General features: G+C 42.1%; 1 protein-coding gene across 1 annotated transcript in view; it reads right to left on the bottom strand.

Annotated features, from left to right (window-relative positions):
• Positions 1-2,249: 2,249 nt before the first annotated feature.
• Positions 2,250-23,443, bottom strand: part of DAPK1 (death associated protein kinase 1) — a 121,871-nt gene continuing 100,677 nt past the window's right edge. Inside the window, exons 20-26 of the mRNA XM_075277690.1 lie at positions 22,479-22,701; positions 19,982-20,170; positions 19,406-19,603; positions 16,374-16,509; positions 15,484-15,604; positions 6,393-6,581; positions 2,250-4,664 (exon numbers count right to left, since the gene is read on the bottom strand). Of these exons, the coding sequence (XP_075133791.1) occupies positions 3,432-4,664; positions 6,393-6,581; positions 15,484-15,604; positions 16,374-16,509; positions 19,406-19,603; positions 19,982-20,170; positions 22,479-22,701 (2,289 nt within the window). The 3' untranslated portion in view covers positions 2,250-3,431. The remainder of the gene's footprint in view (positions 4,665-6,392; positions 6,582-15,483; positions 15,605-16,373; positions 16,510-19,405; positions 19,604-19,981; positions 20,171-22,478; positions 22,702-23,443) is intronic.

The following is a 23,443-nucleotide window of genomic DNA, read 5'->3' on the forward strand; positions in this document are numbered from 1 at the left end:
AGAGAAATGGCTGGGAATGGTCAGAGTCATTATAGAAGTGTATGGAGATAAATATGCAGCAGCCCCCACCCAAATATAATATCATTTAAAAGAACTGGTCTCCTCATAGAAGAGACACATTATAAACCCCTGGGGATTTTCCACCCCCTCAAGTTACACCCCTGTCTATAGCACATACCTGTCAGTACTGACTGATAGCTAAGATGAGCAGCTTTAGGGCTAGTTCACACGTGAGTATAAGGGGAGGTTTTTGACAGCGGATTTCGCGTCCAAAACCTCCCCTTATAATGGTGGTCTATGGAGACCGCCGGGCTTCTGTTCTCCGCTAGCGGCGAGCTGCTGCTAGCGGAGAAAAGAAAGGACATGTCCTTTCTTCAGGCGGAAGCCGCGCTGTCTCAGTCGCGCGGCTTCCGCCCCCCGCAGCTCCCTCCTATGTCGGCTCATTCATTTGAGCCGACAGCAGAGGGTTAAGCCGCGACAGCGATGGTCGCGGCGGGCGGGTTTTGACAAGAGAGAGACGCGGCTCGCCGCGTCTCTCTCTGTGTCAAAACCCGCGCGGGCAGTTCACGTGTGAACTAGCCCTTAGAGCATGAATAGCAATGCTGTAATACATCAGTGAGGCCATCAGCATAAGACAAGTCTGTTTCAATACTGTTAACCTCTGACTCTTGTCTTTAACAAGTCATTAATTGTGGGGGAAAACTTCATGGATAATATATCATTTTCATACATTATGCTCACATTCTGAAGCATTGGGATAATGATTATTATAAAAGTTGCCGACTGTCAGTAAATTTAGACAGTTGAATATAGCATTTACTGTAAGATGAGTATATACTGCCCTTCATTATCCACGGTTCTGATCTGAGGATCAAAACATTAGAAAGAGAAGCTTTGCCTTTGAAAGTTTTTTTGTTTTTTTTTTTAAATTTATATACATCCTAATTTACTACAATAATGAAATAAAAATGGAAGGTCCTTTCGCTTGAATGGGGCTGAGCTTGCAGCAGCGTTTTTTTCTGCTGCTTCATAGTGAAGCATGCAGCTTCATATACTGTGGTTTTGGCAAACAGCTGATCTGCGGCAACCTCCAATAACACTACTGTCACCACACCACCATCCAAACAGTCTCTCCTCTCACCTACTGTCTCTTTTCCCTCACAGACTGTAAGCCCTTGCAGGCAGGGCCCTCGATCCCACTGTGCCATTCGGTTACTGACAATATTGTATTTGTTTCTATATTTTGTGTACTGTATGTAAACCCGAATATGTGCCGCACCATGGAATTAATGGTGCTATATAAACTGTAATAATAGTATAGCCACATAGGACAAAATACTGCAAATTTTCTGCAGAAATTTATCTGCAAGAAATTCACAGCAGTGAAAAAGAAAACGTGTATAAATGTGGCTACATTAGATTTGTCAGCATACTCTTATTTCCTTCCCACTACTATAACATGTGAGCAATCTGAAGGTGTTTACCAGGCTTATAAGAGTTATGACCTTTGCTTTGGATCTGACATCAGAGGTCCCAGCAGATCAGTTGTTTGAAGTGCCAGTGGCACTTACTTTTACAGGCCATGTGACATTGCTTTCATTGTTATATGGTGTTTGCAGCTCAGTCCCATTCAAATGAATGGGACTGAGCTACAATCTAATGTAAGGCACTGTGCTTCGTTTTCAGTGAAGGTGCCACAGCACTTGCCTAAACGGTATGGTCTTTCAATCGGCTGATTGGTAGGATCCTAGTTGGCAGACCCTCGCCAACCATTGCTTGATAACGTATCCAAAAAAATAGATCATCAGTCTTATAAGCCTGCTTCAATGTTCACAATAATGTCTCATAACCTAAATCTACTACAGCTCTACTAAAACAAACGTAGATCGCTATATAGTTCTATGGGGAGCTGAGGTTGGATCCGTTAAACCTTATGGATCTATGAATATGGAGGCAAAAATACAACTGTACATATGTAACAGTGTTCTAAGCAGAGGATGTTATACTGGCAGATTTGTATATTGTGAATGTAATTTAGGAATCTCCAAAGCTTCTAATACTTTTTCTAGATTTCTTTCCTGCTTCCATCTCCAGCTGCAATGTGGGTGAAAAATAGGATTGTATAACTTTGGCTGCGGTTCCCATTCCAGTCTCCTTCCATGTCATTTTTTTTTTAATAAACTATATACAATGAATCAGAACATAAAACTGTGCAACAGGCAACATGTTTATTCATAGATATACACATATATAAAAACAAGTCTTAAAATTGGTCTACAAACGAAAGATTAAAAATGGGAATGTCATTCCTGTATATTCACATAAAAGATTTCATCCACCGCATGCATCTTCAGAGAGAAAGCACACAAATGAAACTGGTAGTCATTCATTATTGGCAACAAGCAAAACTCCTACAAATGGCTCTGCTTGTTGTTTCAAGTACAGGAAAATCATGAACACGCCCTTGTATATAATAACAATAAAAAGAAGCCTGTTGTGCCTAAACTAGAAATATTGCAATGGGTGTTTGTTGCAGGGTTCCTTTCGATACAAGTCTTACTCTGCAGACGGAGGTTTGTAAGAACCTATACCTGAGATGATGTAACCGAATAAAACTTCACATTGCCCATCAACTTGAGTGTTCTCAAGGCCTTACAACAAACTAGAAAATAAAGCTTTTTCTGAGTTAAAAAAGAGAAAATAAACTTTCAGGGAAGGAACCAACTGGACAAAGCCTATAATACTTTGATATTCTTTTGACTCATCAACTATGTACCTGAGCCATACAGTCCCATTGAAGACTGCACTGAAAAAAATACAAGTACAGTACTCATTTTGTTATCCAAGTGTGTTCTGTATATAGAGTGCTATAAAATAAAACGGACACGCCGGTCATGATTATCATGCAAAAAGTGATGAAGAGGTAGAGCGCATGATGAGATTGTAAGGGCAGGGCTGCGGCTATACCTGGACCGCTCCTCCAGCAAGGCACTCACACTGCTGTGGTCCCTCCTAAAAGACAAGTCACCTCCAAATCCACGGAAGAATGTTTAGATGAAAATATTAAGCCAACATAAGTGGAGGGTGTAAGCCTTGGTTCTAGGTATGCCTGCAAGTATCTAAAATGTACAAAATAAAGGTTTCTAAGGGACGGCTTTTATCCATTTAGTTGGCAGTCTTTAGCAGCACATTCATATCGAAGTTGAAAAATTTAAAGTAAGAACCTTTAAAAATCTATGACAAAAGGCAACAATTCTTATTAAAAGTAGAAAGATCACAAAGAACAAAGTTTATAGGGCATGTAACATTCATAGATGGAATGCCTATAAATTAATGACATAAAACTCATACCCTAATAATACAATAATATAGGGACTAAATTCTTTACACTAGTCGCTGTATAGTAGAGTCCATAACAAATAATAATGCAGTTATCGAGATACTACAGAACTAATTGAATTATAGGATGTGCCGCTGTTACAGCTTGCGGCATAAGCCTCCTGTCCATGGACATCTAAATTCACTCTAAACACTGAAGAGGATTTCAGTAAAAAATCTGCTGCATCCCGGCGGCCAAGTTCCCTTAGTTTTGACATTAAAATAGCTACAGTGCTCTCAGGGGCATTCCCCCATTCCTGAAGAAGAGCACAAACCGGGCTCTGGAGGAAATCTTTTTGAGTGGCACTGCCAGCATTGTATTTGGCAACTAATTCTGGAAGTCCCAAGTTCATAGCTAGAAGACACCAGTCTTTGCCCATTGGATCTGGAGCATCTAGAAGCCTACTGAGCTTCCTCCTTACAAGAATATTCAAATCTGAGATGTGGTGATCCATTCCTAAGCTTCCTTGGGAGTAAATTTCTAGACTTCCAAAGCATAATATGCTGCTAAAACTTTCCTTGTACCCAGCCATGGTGTTCGCCAGCGAAGTCTCCTTTTGAGCCTGGGCACGGAAAAAGTCTCTTGGTTGGTAAACCATTACTGGTTCGTGATGTTCTCTTAGCTGCTGTGGGCTTAAGTAATGTTTTACCGTTAAAAGCCCAGGCAATGTAGTAGCAAATAAGTTATCAATTATACTGCAGATTGATTCTTGAAGTAAGCAACACTTTATCTTCTCAGTTTCCAGTCCTCTAACGTGCACTTCAATTCCCTGACCGTTGTTGACCAGCAACACCAGAACTTCAGCACCTCTATTTGCCAGCTTACAGCCATTTACCCACAAACGTATATCGGCATCTCCTTCAGCACTCTGTTGGTGTATCCAACGACACAGGTTGACTTGAACTTTATGAAATATTCCACATGGAAATGGAGTAAGGTGTTCCACAGGAACAATTCTAACACCTCCATAAATCAAAATGTCCTCCTCTTCATCGGTCCATGACCTGTGGAGGCTATCAGTTTTAATAAGAGCAGGAATGTCTACCATTGTACCACTGCTTAGATCTCGTGCACATATGTCCATGGCATCTAAAATTTGAACAAGTTCATCCACGTCACTGTCTGAGACTAAACGTTGAATATCCTCCATGGTGTATCTCCCTCTATAATGATGAAGAGCTTTTGGATTCTCGACAGACAGCAGCTTCCCTAGGACATTGGAACATAACCACCGAGGGTCTAAGAGCACCACATCCTGGACCGTTTCACTCTGCATGATGTTGATCTGTAAAAAGCAGAAGGGAAACCTTTAAGTCTGTCTTGTTGGTATGCTTTCTAAGTATCACTAGCAAAGATGCGAGATAGATGACCATCATGAAACTTACAACTTGCTACAATTTTTTTTTTTAAATGTTACCAGAGGCCCAATATTAACCCCTTCCCGCCAGTGGCATTTTTTGGTGTTCGTTTGACTCCCCGCCTTCCAAACCCCATAACTTTTTTATTTTTACGTTCTCAGAGCCATATGAGGGCTTAATGTTTGCAGGACAAATTTTTCTTTATGATGCTATGATTTATCATTCTGCACAATGTACTGGGAAGCTGGAAAAAAAAAATATCGGAATGGGGTGAATTGGAAGAAAAAGTGCATTTGTGCGACTATTTTACGGGCTTCGTTTTTGTTGGCATTCACTCTGCAGCCAAAATTAGATGAGATGTCATCTGTATTCCATGTTTTGATATGATTCCAGGCATACCAAATTTCTATGGTTTTATTTACATTTTAACCCCTTAACAAAAATGTAAAGCTTTTAGAAAAAAAGTTTAAATTTTTTTTGCAAAGTCGCTATTTTCTGACACCCGTAACTCCCCCCCCCTTCCCTATGTACGGGAATGGATAGGGCGGTTTTATTTGCAGGGCCAGGTAACTTTTTAGTTATACCATTTTGGAAAATTGCTACAGCCTTAATCTCTTTTTGATAAAATTTTTATCAGAAGGGAAACAGCGAAACAATGGCAGTTTGGAACTTTTGATTTTTTTTCCGGCTCCATTGTTTACCATACAAGAAAAATATTTTTTGTAGACTGGGCGTTTTTAGACACCGGGATACCTAAAATGCAAGTGTTCCACGATAATATATTACTTTTAAAGAAAGGGGGTGATTTGAACTTATGTTTTTTAAATATATTTGTAAAACTTTTTTTATCTGATTGTGAGTCCTAGAGACGTATTGCGGTCTATGGGATATTCACTGCATACCTACTGCGGCTGATCATATACCAGCTTATATAGCTATAATGCTATGACAAGTCTGGGAGCCTCGATAAGGCTCCCGTGATCTCGCCATGTGGGAGCCGGCCTGCATCAGTAGGGGTACGGGGCTGGTGCAGACCAGCCCCAGGAGCCATTTTTGGACTTTGAAGGGGAAGGGGGAATCCTGCCTTATAATGACCGTGATCAGAGTGAACTCTGATTGCGGGCATTAGCGCCAGGTCTTCGCTGTAGAATACAGCGCAGACCCGGTTGCGATGGCGATCGCACTGCAGAAGAGCGGCTGTCATCTTTAAAGACCCGGCATCTGGGGTTAATAAAAGCACATAACATTAACAACAATATAACAATTAATAGATGATCTAACTTTATATCTGTAGCAACTCAGATAAACTTACAAGTATCTCAGAGACACACAAAGTATTTTCCTACTTTATTCAGAAATTTGAGATTCTGCTCTATACATATAGGCTCAGATTTACAACTGTGGTTCCGACTAGATAGCAGTATAAACGTGGCACATCTGGTTTGGACTAAATTTTTCTCAAAATGTGTGGCTTAAATGTGCTAGAATCTGCCAAAAATGCACCAACATTATGCTGTAAAACTTAGAGGCGGTAAAAACTTGGACTAAACAGTCTAAAGATGCGCCAAATTTGTCACAGCGACTGATGCCTGTAGAATAATAGTTTACAATATGAGTAAATCAGGGCCATTTTCTCTACTAAAGAATTTACTTGCCTCTCCCATGCTGTGAAGTTGTTGTGCTAGATTCCGGACATCATCCTCAGTAGCCAATGGATTGAGTTGTTCTTGTACATCATAAACAAACTGCTGAAAGGAAAGTAACTGGTTGGGCCCATTTTGCTTTCTCCATGATGGCAAAATTGAAATTACTTTCTCACTTAATGGAGTTGTTGTTGGGCAGTTCTAGAAAAATAATAAGACATAAGAAATTACCGTAAATAAAAATATAAAAGTAAAACTCTTGCTGATTACAGTGTAATTATAAGTGTATATAGGCATAATTCCCAACCATCCTGTATTCAGCAGGACAGTCCCAGATTACAGTTGCTGTCCCAGTTGTTCTCTGGATGCAGAGGAGTTGGATACATTGGTGAAGCAGTGAGCTATCCGCTCCCTGCTTTACCATTTGGCCAGTGTCTCTGCTCCAGGTATCTTGGAAACAGTAAACACAATGTGCTATCACCACTTATATCATGCCTGTTGCTCCCTCAAGCCTCCGGGAGCAGAGACAAGAGAACAGGGCAAAGAGAGTATTCAGTGGCGTAACTAGGAATGGCGGGGCCCCGTGGCAAACTTTTGACATGGGGCCCCTACCCAACAGACACTGACCGACCCCCTCCTACGCATTCCTGCACGCTCTATTATGCCCCATAGTGGCCCCTGCACACAGTATTATGCCCCTTAGTGGCCCCTACACACACTATTATCTTCCATAGTGGCCCCTGCACACAGTATTGTACCCCATAGTGGCCCCTGCATACAGTATTATGTCCCACTTTGGACACCCATAAACAATTATTATACTCTGGGGTCTTTTCAGACCCCAGAGTATAATAATCGGAGACCCAGGGGGAGAAAAACATAAAAAAAACCTCTGTTACTCACCTATCTCCCGGCACCTACAATGTCGGACTCCGAAGTAGTCCATCTTCAATGACGTCAGACGTCACATGACCCGGGACGCAGGCCGAAAATACCCACGAGTATAATGATAGCAGCGGTAGCGGCTGTCACCGGGCCCCTTATGTACCGGGCCCTTTGGCAGCTGCCTCTGCTGCTACAGCGGTAGTTACGCCACTGTGAGTATTAGTATTTGTTTGATCCTTTATACTGTGGGGGCACCAGGAGAAGGGTTTACACTGTGAGAATATATGGAGGGGAACATTATGCTGTGGGCACAGTTTGAAGGGGACATTATAAGGTGGAGGCAACAGGTGGACATTATAATGTGAGCGCATACCGTGTCAAGGTCACTATAAAGGGCGTTACTACTGTGTAGGTGCAATAAGAGATATGGATGGGAATAGGCTGGAAGCAGTTCTTACTACATGTAAATTCTTTGCAGCACCCAACTCATACTGTCCCACTTTCAGTCCTTTGAAAGCTGGAAAGTATGGACAGGTGTAAAAAAAAAAAAAAAATTTTTTTATTTTTTTTTATAAAAGAAAAAAAAAACAAAAAAACAGAAAACAATGGGGCAGATTTAGAGGCAATGTGTGGGAAGTACCAGGGAACATTTCATATACTGTATGGAGGCCACAGGAAAATAAACTGTAAGGGGGCGTTCACACTACCGTCGGTCTCCGACAGGTAGTGTCCGCTCCTAGTGTCCGCTCAAAATCTGGCACGGACATTAGGAGCGGACACTGGCTGTGTCCGTGACACCTGTCATTTATTTAAATGGGCATCGGGTGCGTTCTTTTGCACTCTGTGCCCTTCCTTCACTGTCCACATGTAAAGATATCTGACTTCTCAAGCGGACAGAAAAACCCGACATGTAGTATGAACGCCCCCTAAGATACATTGGGAAGAAAGGACACGCACATTTTGCTGGTATGGGACCACAAAATTTTTGATGGCAGAATAAAAGGAAGATTACGGCAGAATAAGAGACAGAATTCAGGTGAGGATATTTACTTTTCAAATGTGGTTGACTACACCTTTAGGAAGTTTGGGAATCAGAGTTAGGCAATGCAGAGACAAGACAGTCTTAACCCATTCCAGCTGTGCGCCGTACTATTACGTAGCACTGAGCGTATAGATAACGCTCAGCACTGTTATAGTACAGTTGTCAGAATCCTGTGTATTTTAGGGGCAACATGGTGGCTCAGTGGTTAGCACTGCAGCCTTGCAGCACTGGAGTCCTGGGCTTGAATCCCACCAGGAACAACATCTGCAAGGAGTTTGTATGTTCTCTCTCTGTTTGTGTGGATTTCCTCCCATATTCTCAAGACATACTGACAAGAAAAGAAAATTTACATTGTGATCCCTATATGGGGTTCACAATCTACAGTATTAAAGAAAAAAAAAAAAAAAAAAAAAAAGTCTCCAGTGGCAGCTGCTTCTCTCACTCTGAAATATTGTGTTGCACTTCCACTCCTCACCATTGGAGGCTGCTGTATTGCCTTTAACAGAGATTACTGATCAGTACCAATGTGAAGTCATCTTGTTTTTTGTTTGGGCCTATTTATATCTATGAGGCAGCACAGCCTTTGCTTGAGTATTATGACTTGTTCCAGTCTCCTGCTTCTCAGAACTGTTTTTACAAGATTGTCCTACTCCTTGCTGTATCACCCTTGCGATCTTCACTTCAAGCCTCACCCCAGACTACTGTTCTTTTACATCTAACTGATTCTGGCTTATTCCATCTGGCCACCGGATTCCAGCCATGTATACCAGTATCACAACAACGGTACTGTAATGCCGCAGGCAGACACAAAGCTGTTACACATGCGAGGGCCGGGACCAGCTGCCAGAGTTGGAAGATACTCCGACTCCGGCAGAATAACCCCTAGGTGCAGTGATGAATAGCGATCACAGTATCCAGGGGTCCAGGGGCTGGCTAACACCCTCCTCTGACTGCCCATAGGAACTAATGTGCAATATTCTGCAATACTATGTAATACAGTACATTTCACTGGGGATCTGAGATCCCAGCTTCAGGTCCCCTTGCGGGAAGAACCCCCCCCCTCCCCCAAACACGCAATTTATCAGAATTTCTCTTAATTTTCATCTGCCGTTTTCAGTCATTCAATTGCGGCTTTTCACTGAATAGGTTCAGATGAATGGGACTAACCAGCAGGGAGTTTTGAGCTGTGGAATCTGGGCGGTATCTGCCACTGAATTTAAGGAGGAATCCTCCAAAAGTATTTTTTTTTTTTTTTTTTTTTTTTTTTTTTTTTTTTTTTTTTTAAAAGCGCTCATTTTTAGTAGAAAAAAGAAAAACTGTATAAAACATAAAAAGGAAACAAAAATCATCACTCTCTTTTTGGCAACCTTAAGAAGTGCTCAAAAACATTACAGCTTCATTAAATAAAAAATAAAACCCCACCCATGTTAGATTAAATATTTTAAGAGGACTTTAAAAAAAAAACAAAAAAAACAAAAAAAACACTTTTATTACACCGAATCTATGAAAATACAGCTGAAAAGTTTGGCCTATACATGCAAATAAATGTTCACCACTAGGTGGCGCAGGTGCTACGCTAAACCTAGCATTGTTAAAGAAAGGCACATGAACTATTCAGGCTTTGAACTGTCCAAACTCTGGAGTCATCATAAAAGTGATTCTGGTCAAAAACCAAATAGCCTGCTGGTCAGATAAACATATACATTTTAAGACCTATAGAGACATAGATCCTGACTTCAGAGGAGGAAGGAGCACTGGAGATGAGCTCCTGAATTCCCTCCAATTAATACCTTGTAATGAACTACCTGTAAGACGAAACTTGGAAAATATCGAGTCCATGGAAGACAGAACTAAGGAAGACTAAAAAATATGTTAAGGAAAAAAGAGACAAGAACAAAAAAGGTTACTTTAAAATACAAGACAAGACCTGACTGGCTGTAAGCAACAGGAGCACCACATCTGACCACACAATCCCACACCAGAGATGAACATCTAAAGGTAAGGCCACCCGGCTAACTCCCCAAACCAAGTAGATTAGCCCTCTATACTCCAGAAGAAATAAGAAAATTTGGAACACTAAGAATCTGGGAATTTTGGGAAACTACAATATGGATATCCAAAATTTAGAAGAAATATGCCCCAATACTACAGCCCTTAATAAGACAGAGCTGAGGACTGCATCCTTGCACAGCAGGGGGTCAGGCACCCTGGAGATGTACATCCTAACAGCCTGAGAATCAAAGAACAGAGAGCCATAAAACAGGAGACACTCAGGGCACATGCAGAGATCCTGTTTGCCGATTACTCTCTTAACGGAGAGACCAGGAGAAGAACCAATTTAATATTCTATACTAAGCCACCATCTGCCTGGCAGACTGCCCTGTCCACCCACTATAAGAAAATTACAAAAGGGAACAACAGCACGGGCAGACAAATTAGGGTAAAAGACCCACAAAATGATGATGACATGATACTCACTATAACCGTATACAATACTGGTAATATTACAACACAGGGCAGAGAAGTCAAACTACAGCAGTTTGAAGATGCCTTTCCAAAGATTAAGAGACTGGCACAAACCCACAAACAGAAGACCGACACCTCTGCCTATATACAAACTAACACAGAAGAGTCGTCTGCCTGTATACAGACACCGATCAGCAAACCTGCCCACTGCCCCAATCCCCCTCACCTTTCACTAGAGACCATCAAAGATTCCTTATCTCAACTAGAAAGAGATTTCATGCACTTCAAAGAACAAATTACAAGGAACCAAACAACTGCTGAGCCGACCAGACCTAAATGTGAAGCCCTGCAGAAATCAGAATGCGATTTTCATAAACTATGCCAAGAAAATGTAGAATTGTGGAGAGTGATATCAGACATGAAATCTCAGATACAACACCTCACCCAAGAGAGAGGGTCAGAGAATGAGGGGGGGGGGGGGGGTGAGAACAAAAGGACAGATAGGACCCCAACAATGCAGAAGGAAATACCAGAGCTGCCCCCCACCCAAAGAACAGAACCATAGCTGCTCCCCACCCATAAAACAGAACCAGAGCAAACCCCAACCCAGCCGAACAGCAGACATGACATGACATGACTAGGAAATCACCGGGCCCAGATCTAGTCCTGATCACAGATTCCAATGGCAAATTCCTGGACACAAGTAGACTCTTCCCAGGGAAAAGAGTCACCAAAATCCGCTGTTTTGCTATCGAAAAAGAATCCGCTGTCATCAACAACCTATATTTCACCAAACCCAACCACGTCATCATACACACAGGGACAAAAAACCTCGAGGCCCAGGACCAGCACGCACCAACAGATAGCGGGACAGCTGATCCAGGTAGCAGAGAAAGCGCAAGAACAGTTCCCAGACTGTAAAATCATCCTGTCATCTCTGCTCCCACGAAAAGACATCTCTGAAGACATCATCAGAGATATCAATACAGAGCTGGCATCCAAAATTGGATCAACATCAGACATCACCGTGGCACAACATCCCTACATAGACAAGCGTCACCTATATGATGACAAACACCTTAACAAACAGGGAGTCAGTCACCTGGCCAAAGAACTTAAAGACATAGTGCTCAACAGAGACCCCCAGCCCATACCCCATAGAAGACAAAAACCTGTGGAGAAGTCACCTGCCAGGAGAAAGACCCAAACACCATACCCCCCTTAACATACAAGACAAAAACCTATGGGGAAGTTGCCTGGCTGGAAAATATCCCAAACACAACATCTCCTCCAAAAAACTGGAAATGGGGACTACTATAAACCATGGCGGAAGCCACCTGTGCCATACAGAACAAGGCAGAGGACAGACACGGAGGAGATAAGAACCATGTTCTTATCAGGAACCCACCCCGTCCTCTGTAGGACAGCTCATTACAAGTTATACCCACCAAAGATGACACCACTAACTATCAGTAGCTGGAATATCCAAGGGCTGAATGCCTCAGCCTTTGGATCCAAACCAAATGATCCAGACTTTATAGACAGACTAAAAAATATCGACATCCAAATCCTCCTGGACCCGAGCAGAAGATGAATCCCTAACACCCATGGGCTACAAGGAATTTTCTGTTGCTGCCCGGAAAAGCAAGATCACCAAGCTAGGCCGCCACTCAGGAGGCATACTAATATAGTTCAAGGAGGAGCTTAAATAACATGTGAAAGCCATTAAACGCGGAGACAACCACATGTGGATAAAAATAAGCAGCTCCATCCTCAGCAGCCAACAAGACATCTATCTCTGCGCAGCATACATCCCCCCATCAGAGTCCCCCTACCACAACCCAGACATCTATGGAGGTCCTACAAAGGGAAGCTGCCCAGTTCCAGTCCAAAGGCAGAGTGCTGATCTGCGGCGACCTAAAAGCCAGGACTGGCACAGAGAAAGACTTCCTGTCCTCTGATGGAAACCTGCACATTCCAGTAGGCAAAGTCCACCACCTGGAGTCTGCACAGACAAGAATAAATAGCTATGACATAGTTGTCAACAAGAGCAGAAGACAGCTGCTGAACCTGTGCCAGAGTCTGGGACTGTACATAATGAACGGGCGTACCAGAGGGGACTCTCAATGGCGCTTCACACTAAACTCCCACGTAGGCAACAGCGTGGTGGACTATGCCATCACAGACGCAGACCCAGCAGACACAGATGCTCTCATAGTCACCCCTGAGACACACCTGTTGGACCACAACCAGATCCTGCTGTACATGAGATCCACTGAGCTACTCACTCAGCAGCCCCACCAGATTGGTCTCTACAACATGCCACCATCCTTTAAATGGGCCAGTCACCGGGCCACGGAATACACCAATGCGGCTAACCGAACCGAAATCAAGGAACTACTCACAAACTTCTATATGAGCTCCTACCAGCCAGACCAAAAAGGTGTCACCCGAGCAGTGAAGGACTTCAATAACATCCTGATCACCACAGCAGAACTAGCAGGCCTGAAACAGACAAAGCCCAAGAGGCCGACTAACAGTCTCACAAATGGTTTGACAGCGACTGCAAGGCTCTACGTCGTTCTCTAAGGGCAGCCTCCAACCAGAAACACAGAGACCCCAACAACAGAGAGACGAGGGAAGCCTACAACAGTCTACGCAAACAATACAAAGGCACCCTCAGAGAGAAGAAACAGAGGTACCTCTCCCACAAAATAGAGCAACTCAAGGACTCCCTCCAGGACAGCTCATTCTGGGAGACCTGGCACCATATGGACACAAAGCCCAAGAAAAACTCCCTCCACATCCAAAATGGCAATATCTGGCTCAACTACTTCAGAGGTCTCTACAAAAACAACCCTGAAGAAGACCTAACTCCAGAACAGCAACAGATAATCACCAAACTGAGGGACATGGAGAAAGTCATCAAAGACTTCCAGAACCCTCTGGACTCACCAATCACCATAAAAGACATACAGGAAAGAATTGCCCTGCTGAAAGGCAAAAAGGCCAGTGGCCCTGACAACATCCTACCAGAGATGATGAAATACAGCCCTCCAGCAATACATGCGGCCACTGGCAAAACTATTCACCCTCGTCCTCAACACCGGACACTTCCCCCAAGACTGGAACAAAGGCCTCATAACCCCCATCTACAAGCATCGAGACCAATATGACCCCAACAACTACAGAGGGATCTGCGTCAGCAGCACGCTGGGGAAACTGTTCAACAGCATCATCAATAACAGAATCCTCACCTTCCTCACACAACACGAGGTCCTGAGCCAAACAGGGTTCATGCCAAACCACCGCACCACAGACCATATCTACACCCTGCACAGCCTCATCAAGACCCACGTCCACAACACCAGAAGAGGCAAGATATTCGCCTGCTTCGTGGACTTTAAGGTGTTCGACTCCGTATGGCACCCAGGCCTGCTCCTAAAACTCCTAGAAAGTGGAATAGGAGGAAGAACGCATGACGTCATCAAGAGCTCCTACACCGGAAACCAGTGCAGTGTGAAGGTGAACGGGAAAAGGACAGCATACTTCCAACAGGCCCGAGGGGTCAGACAAGGCTGTAGCCTGAGCCCAATGCTCTTCAACATCTACATCGATGAACTGGCTACAGCCCTGGAGGCCTCACCAACCCCAGGCCTCACTCTGAACAACCGTAAGGTGAAGTTCCTGCTATACGCCGACGACCTCCTACTTCTGTCCCCCACCGAGAAAGACCTCCAAGAAAGCCTGTCAACATGGGCCCTACCCATCAACCACAAGAAGACCAAAGTCATGGTATTTCAGAAGAAGGGCCACAATAAAGCCCCCACCCCACAATTCACACTGAACGGCTCCACACTGGAGAAAACCAACAGCTACACCTACCTGGGGCTGGAGCTCAACCAATCAGGAAGCTTCAAAACAGCAATAGAAACCCTGAAAGGAAAAGCCTGCAGAACCTTCTACGCCATCAGAAGACAACTGTACCACCTCAAACCACCAGTGAGGGTCTGGCTGAAGATATTTGACGCAGTCATCTCCCCGATCCTCCTCTATGGCAGTGAGTTTGGGACCCAGCCACCTAACCAGACCAGTCAAAGTGGGACTCCAGCCCAACAGAGACCTTCCACCTGGAGTATATGTCTTTTTGTAGAAAGGGAGGAAATCCACACTAACACGGGGAGAACATACAAACTCGTTGCAGATTATGTTCCTGGTGGGATTCGAACCCAGGACTCTATTGCTGCAAGGCTGCATTGCTAACCACTAAGCTACTGTGTCACCCATGGTCATCTGTATGTCTCTGTGGGGGTCTGACACCTAGACTGCGCAAAACAGCTGTCCTAGCTGCCTCCAGAAGGTGCTGCACATATCGGGAGTGCATGTAGTTTCCTCCTATTCATGGAGTGGAGCTCCTGGAGCTGATCTGTGTGGCATCCATGTGTCCTCTGGAAACGTCATCCGTATGAAAAGTGCATTTTGGGCCAGAAAACTCCTTTAAGTATGATCCATAACATAATTGCTTTATAGTAATTCTACCATCACATCTCTTATAACCACAGATCCAATTTACTAGCCTATGTGTTCTTACACAAACCCCCTCAATGAATCCAGACGATATAAATAGCCATTTCTGAACAGAACGTGTCAATGTATTCTAACTATAAAACCTGTAATGCCTGACACATCTATACATAGCCAGTGACTTACAGAGATGAGCTGGCTTCTCAGTTCCTGAAGATGATTGCGGAGAAGCTTCATATCCTTAGAACCAGATGCTCCAGCATCCAGGACAAATAGCTTGTCAGAAATCTGGAGGTCATTACCAAACCTGAAACCACAAGAAAAGGGAAAGATCAGAAAATAAAACTTGTTAAACGGAGTGTTTTGGAAATAAGCCAGAAGTATTCTGAACAGTAATCAGACTATGCAATAAACCTGGATGCTTCTATATAATACTAGCTAGTAATAAAGACATTTTTAGGGAAAACTCAGACATTTTAGGAACTGTCATACATAACCAATGTGGCAAACATTTTGCTTTAAAGCTACGTATAAACCCATTTTCAATTATCATATTAGAGAAATCAGGAGTACAGAGGGGGTACTCATTTAACCAGTACAGAAAGCAGCCACAATGAGGCGAGTACTGTTAGGAGGGGGAGGGGCGTTTCTCACCGCTAAGCATCATGGCTGGGCGGTTAGGAATGCCCCCTCACAGTACAGAGCTACGGTAGCGGCACCGATAGCTCTTCAGCAGGGGCACATATCGGGAAAGCCGACAGTGCGCTGAATTCAGCGCACTGTCTGCTTTCTAGTGGTGTATTACACCGCATGTGCCAGAGGACATGAAAGGTCTTGCTCCATGGCTCGAGATTCCCTCCTGATTAGGCCCATTCATCTGAACCTAATCAGGAGCGTGATGGCGTGACAGAATGCTGATACACTGCATTGGCATCCCAATACATTGGCTTAAATACAGGCGGCAGAAAATGAAGAGGAGGAGTTCTTCATTTTCCGCCATGTGAACATACCATTACTATACCAGTGATTAAAAATAAAGAACTGAAAACATTTTATAATATTGTCTAAATCTTTACCGATTTCTAATTTCTTTTAGCAGTGACATATCCTTGTCATATCCAAACTCTCCTGCAGGGCGTGGGAGATTCACAATGTCTGCATGGGTTGCAACCAGGACTACTTTTAGAAGATTCTTCAGCTTCCCTCCATAGGCTATTACATAGCAAAAGAAAAAGCACAATGACTTTTGTTATTGTACAATAGTATTCCATCTCACAAACACATTCCAGTAATGAGCAACCCATTAAAAGGAGTTTTCAGGTCCCCCCCCCCAAAAAAAAAAAAGTTTCAAAAAGGTTTAACAAGCTATAAAAACTATTTTTTAAAAAAGGCATTCCCTCCTTACCATTCTTAATTTTACGCTTCCTTACCACTTCACATATTTATTCCACTAGAAACTTATCTGGGTACAGTGTAAATAAGACAGTTGGGCACATATAGCATCATGTATGACTTCTACTGAAGTTAGACAAACTTCAGTTCAATACTATGGACAAAACTACATCCCATGTGCTATTTTGCCTTGAAGTTGATGGATTAGGATAAATTCTATCCCAGGCCAAGAGTGCAAAACGGTTTCTTGGACAGGGGTTTATTGGATATACGCTGCTAAGCAGCTCAGAGAATTTGAGTACACTACTAAAACATAAGCCGAGAAAGTGATCTTATGGTGTAGAAAACGAGGATTAGTGTTAGGGGCAGCAGTCAGTGACCTCATGTGGCAGCTTGCAGCAAGATCACTAAAGCACTTTGTGAATTATGTCTCATGAATATTTCACATAACTGTCAGAAATAACAGGATATAAGAATATGGCTCCTAAATAAACCAACGCATGTGTCACAGTGATCTTATCAAATTATTTCGGTACAGCTGAATTTCACAAATACTTTTGGTAAACTAGCAATAAGCTAAATCTTTGTAAGCCTTGAGAGAACAAAGTGTCTTTAACGTCTGCGAGACTTATGTATAATATTGGCGATACATGTGACATAATATGGTTACATTAAGTTTAAAGAGATTGTCCAGCTCTTTTCTCCCGTCTCACAGTGCTGCACGTAGGGTGGGACAGTTACCACAACAACCGTCCAATATCCAGCAAGTTGTGCACAATTTGTTCATTTCAATCAGGACCTTACTTGCTGGTTGTCCCAGGGTTGCCTTGTTAACTGTCCTACCTGAAGTTCTGCAGCGTCTCTCCATGCCCAATGTTTGGTCGGTTGGAAGAGAGGGCACTAATTTTCCTAAGAATGGGAATGTGCCACTTGTTAGAACTGTCAAATGTTTTCATCCCAATTCAGAAGTTTCAGATGCCAATGCTGGACATTTTCTAATACTGTATTTTAAGCCAAGGACCAGCAGTGACTGACTGGTTATAAATTTCTGTCAGTGATTTTCATTGATAAAAATCTCTTCATGGTGCCAAAAAGTTTTGAGTGCTCTGTAGCAAATGCCTAAATTACAGTATGTGGTTTACGTGCATAATAGTTTACAGACACAGGGCTTTAGGATTTTTCATAGCAAAGTCCTTCGACAGCATGACCTCTCAATTTTTTTCTTTACATACAGTAAACACTGTATTATTTGGGTGTGTAAAGGGTTAAGTGGCTGGGACTTGTTCTCAAAGCCTGGACGTAAGTACAGTACAGACCAAAAGTTTGGACACACCTTCTCATTCAAAGAGTTTTCTGTATTTTCATGATGATGAAAATTGTAGATTCACACTGAAGGCATCAAAACTATGAATTAGCACATGTGGAATTATATACTTAACAAAAAAGTGTGAAACAACTCGAGTATAAGCCGAATTATTCAGCACAGTTTTTGTGCTGAAAAAGGCCCCCTCGACTTATACTCGAGTCAAGCAAAAAAATAATAATTTTTTTTTGGGGGGGAGGGGGGTGGTTCTATGACCAGCCGCAATAGTAATGTATATAATCTCCCATAAAATAGTGAAAAAAAAAAAGCTTTAAAAAAATATAATAAAAAAAAAAAAAATGAAGTAAATACAAGTTCTAAATCCTTCCTTTCCCTAGAATAGATATAAAGGTAGAAAATGACTGTGAAACACATATACATTAGGTATCCCTGTGTCTACTGAATATAGGGCATCTGCAGTGCTCCTGTTCCGTCGGGAAGGGGTTAATAGGAGCACTGCAGATACCCTATATTCAGCCAGGCTGAATTCCAAGTAAGGGAAAAAAAAAGCCTATTTTTCAACAGGACAGTGACCCCAAACACACCTCCAGGCTGTGTAAGGGCTATTTGACCAAGAAGGAGAGTGATGGGGTGCTACGCCAGATGACCTGGCCTCCACAGTCACCAGACCTGAACCCAAGTGAGATGGTTTGGGGTGAGTTGGACCGCAGAGTGAAGACAAAAGGGCCAACAAATGTTAAGTATCTCTGGGAACTCCTTCAAGACTGTTGGAAGACCATTTCAGGTGACTACCTCTTGAAGCTCATCAAGAAAATGCCAAGAGTGTGCAAAGCAGTAATCAAAGCAAAAGGTGGCTACTTTGAAGAACCTAGAATATAAGACATATTTTCAGTTGTTTCACACTTTTTGTTAAGTATATAATTCCACATGTGATAATTCATAGTTTTGATGCCTTCAGTGTGAATCTACAATTTTCATAGTCATGAAAATACAGAAAGCTCTTTGAATGAGAAGGTGTGTCCAAACTTTTGGTCTGTACTGTATGTGACTGGAGTTGCGACTTGAAGCCCCTCCTGTGTTGGTGTTGTGTATGGGCACAACACCTGGCCCCATATAATTATTGCACCAAGCATGTAGATAGGGTTTACAACACTGCTTTGTAAGAGACACACAAGGAAGGAGTTAAAAGCATTGTACAGGAGGAAAAACTTGACTGCCTTCCTCTACAAATAGTGCCATGTTTAATACAGCTAAGTTGCAATACCACACACAACTCAGACAGGTGTGATGCAGTCTTTGGAGAAAAAGCAGCCATGATGTTCTAAATATGGACATCGATGGGGCAAGCGAAAATATGACGTGATGGATTTTTCTTGTACTTAATTTACCTACCTATTGGCTCCTCAACAGGCACAAGGGATTTCAAGAAATTGAGCCAGAATATGACTTGATTTAGCTGAATTTCATACGGTTCTTCAAGGCTGAAGACAACCATGTGTACAGATGTGGGATCATTTGCAGCAAAATAGTCATAGCTACAATAATATGTAGGGTTTCCTGAAAACTCCCAGACACTGAAATCTCCAACACCTACAAAAGAAGCAGAGTTGGATAAATATACTAAATAGCAAATAAGTTGCTTTCAGAATTAGAGATTCTATACAGAGTATGTGTAATGAGACACCATAAAATGCAGTTCCCACATGAAACTAGAGCTCACAATACTTTTGCACAGATTCTTAATATGTATTAGAATGTATTACTCATTTATACGTAAGGGCTACAATATAGAATAAACTGGATAATGCAAGGCAAGCCACTATGATTTATTTTACTCCGTAATGCAAACAATGGAAGTGTAATGGAACTGTAAGGTCATAATGATGTGAAAATATAGTACATTCTTATAAGCAGGCAATTATTATGTTAAGAAAACTTTATAAAAAGAATACTCCAAGTAACTCCTACCATTCAGATTGGCATTCTGGATGTCAATAGCTTTTGTGGACTGTTCATCTACGGAGCAGTGAGGGTGATGGGATGGAGACACAAACACCTCTAGTACTCCTTTAGTGAGTCCGGGCTCGAACATCATACTCCGACTCCTTACGCTGACATTTTCACAGCCAGGGTATAAATCACAGATACTAACTGAAACTGAACAGCCAAGAAGAGGAAGGTAAGAAACTGTTTAAATTATATACTGCGGTCAATACCAATATGTTGCAAATGCATAATGTGGAATATATGTTTAATGGGTGTGTCATTAATGGGTGTGTAGCAGTTGTCTCCACCTAGTGACCGGAGGCAGCCACAACGTAGTCATGCCAGCAGGACTACCTGATCTGTGTGTAAGAAACCAGCACTACCGGTAGTCAACCCTTATTGTTGTGGAGAACTCTCTCACTAGTCCCATCTTGTACATATACTGTAGCTCTCAAAGCCAATGTGTGATTCTCTTGGGGGTGAAATTCTTTTTGGGGTGTCTGCTTTCATTGACGAAGGGTCTACTGTATCTGTTCTGCTGTATTCTATTTACTTTTATACATGTATAGCTGTCTGAACACTTTTTTATTAAATGAAGCTAGGGCTTATTTTTGGAGTTATTTTCTATTAGATATTTTATAGGGTAACATTTATGTTAACTAAAATTTACATATGAGAGATGTTCAATAAATTATCTACCTGAATATGAAAACAACATTTTCTGAGAAAGTTAAACTTTATACTTTTCAGTGTAATCCCCTTTGACTACAATACAATACACTTATTCCACTTCACCTCCAGTCATTGGATGCCTTTTGAATAGAAGAGACTTGCTGCTGCAGGAATCTTGTTACCGCCACAGGTTATGAAAGAGAAATTGGGAGCCAGATCTGGACCATAGGGTGGATGGTTAAGCCCCATGAAGTCACAGTTTCTGATAACAGATTGTGATTTGCGAGACTTGTGAGCTGGTGCATTGTTGTGAAGCAGCAACACACCTGCCGACAGCTGCCTCACATAATGCCTTCATTGTTGTAGCATAGGTGTCTCCAGTAATTGTTGTCTTGTGTGGCATGAATTCTAGCAATAAAATACCTTCTGTATCCCAAAAAGTCTACATGAGTGTACTGTGTAAGCAGCCACAAGAAAATGGCCATAGGCATGCGCAGTTGGCTCTGCCAACTGCGCATGCGTGCCAGAAGAAGCTATTGGAAGAAGATGTCACAGAGAGGGTGTGCCAGAAGACGACAGAGGCTGTCGATGAAGAGTTTTCTCGCAGCACTGGGAACCGCCCCCAGTGCTGCGAGAAAACTCATTAGCATACTGAAGAAAACTGGGATATCTACAGAATGGTGGCGCAGAGAAGGACATCTAAAGGTAGGAGAAAAATAGCCTTTCTTAAGGCTATTCCTACATGTTAGAGAGAAAAAAATTCCATTTTAATGATTGAATCCTTTGAAGTTATAGATAGGGTTCTCTGTATCTGTTTTCTGCTTGTGAATCTGTGCCTCTATTGCTAAGATATTGTCATTTTTGTCAAAATATAAAAGAGGTTTTTGGAGCCACTTGTTACTCTAAAGAGCTCATTTTCATATTGTCAAAAAACTGAGCTATATCTGGAATGGACGCACCTTTTGAGTCAGGTGATCCTAATCTGTGGGGCTGGGTTTTGGTGACAGATCCCCTTTAAGCTGTACACCGAAGTAAAAACAATCAAGAGTATTTGGCTAAAGAAAAATAATGAAGAAAAATCTGCATCTGCTATCTGACATTTTGGAACATGATGATCATTATGATGGCTGGCCTTTATGGTACATATGGTATAAGTGGACTACCACAATGCTTGTGGAGTGGGCACTGGATTTACAAGGCTTTTGTATAAAGCAATCTATCTGCATACTCTGATCTAATCAGTATTTAATGAGTCTGGCAAACAAAGACCCCCTGTGTAAGCCTATTACAGGCATGGGAAAGGGAATTTCACTAGCTCTAAATCCTAACCTTGATATACATCTCGAGAATAAATGTTATAGCATATAAAATAAGTGAAGGCTTTGGTAGTAAAAGTAACACTGAATAATGAATAAGAATGATCTTGTAGTAATCTTGGATTCCATTTCAATATCAGGGTCTTCCTCATGGAGTGACCTCTATTCATTTCAGCAGTGTTCAGTGTGATGAATACAAGCTTTTACAGCTACATTGTGTTCCACTGGATTAAAAGCATTCTCATTTGAAACGCGAGCACTTTACTTAGTGTCACAGTTAAGAATATCAAGCATTGTTATTATTACACAGTGCACAGGATACAAATGACTCCAGTGAAACTAGTACTATTTGTAAGTGAGTAGAAATTTGACACCTATGAAATACATTAGGATCCCTACTCATGGTAAAGCAGCATGTTGCCCATTGAAAGCAACTACTGCAACTACTCAAAAGAGATAACAAGAGACAGACTTCTAATGCTTCCTCTTGCCTGAGGTTTTGGAAGACATTGGAGAGTTGGGGAAGCGCACTGAATTGGTGGATGAAAGTCGGGGCCTGCGCCTTCTGAAGAAGCTGCGAATGAGTCCACATTTTAAGGACTCCACAAGTGTAGTTTTCCCAGATCCAACATGTCCAAACAATTTCAGCTTTATCCTTGGCTGCGGGGTTTGGGTTGGTCTTAACTGCTGAATGAAAAGACTCCTATAGGTGTCCTAAAGATAAGAGACAAAATTTCAGAACTAGGTTAACACCTTTACATTGTGTACTATTTGGTCAATTAAAATATATACTATATAATCAAGTAACATAAAATATAACAAATAACCAACCTCCCATATAATAACAATCCTGCAGGATACTGAGACTGTCCCATTGTTGCTGATTATAGCTTATTCCTTCCATTTATCCATCTCTATTCTTCTTCCAATATTTGACCATATCATAGGGAGTTTGGCTACTTAATTGCACTTTTACTAAACGCTAATAAACCAGCAGGTAATAAACACCTCCCCACTATTCTGGAGTGGTCACAATGTATCAGAGCTGGCATTTTAATACTCACACTGACTGAAATTGATGTTGACTCAAGATGCTTCACTGAGCAATAAATCCTCAGAGGATTTTGTCAGGAGACATGAATACATAAGACGCTGTATGACCTAGCTGTATTTATTTACAACACTATATTTATATTGCATACCTTAACTATGGCATCACCTAAGATAACATGACAGGCTGGATGTCCCACGATGCATCAGGGTCATCGGTGAACCGAGTGACAGATTTCTGCATTGTACCCAATAAATAGGGCAATTACCTCCTCTAGGAAGGTCAAGAAGTCAATGGTCCCATTGTAACTATAGTATGCCCATTGTACAAAGCTACACCATTGTATTTCTCGTGGTATGTTACGAGAGAATGAGAATCTGCACACTACAATAAATATATTTATAC

Source organism: Leptodactylus fuscus, chromosome 1, assembly GCF_031893055.1.
Source record: "Leptodactylus fuscus isolate aLepFus1 chromosome 1, aLepFus1.hap2, whole genome shotgun sequence".
Lineage (NCBI taxonomy): Eukaryota > Metazoa > Chordata > Amphibia > Anura > Leptodactylidae > Leptodactylus > Leptodactylus fuscus.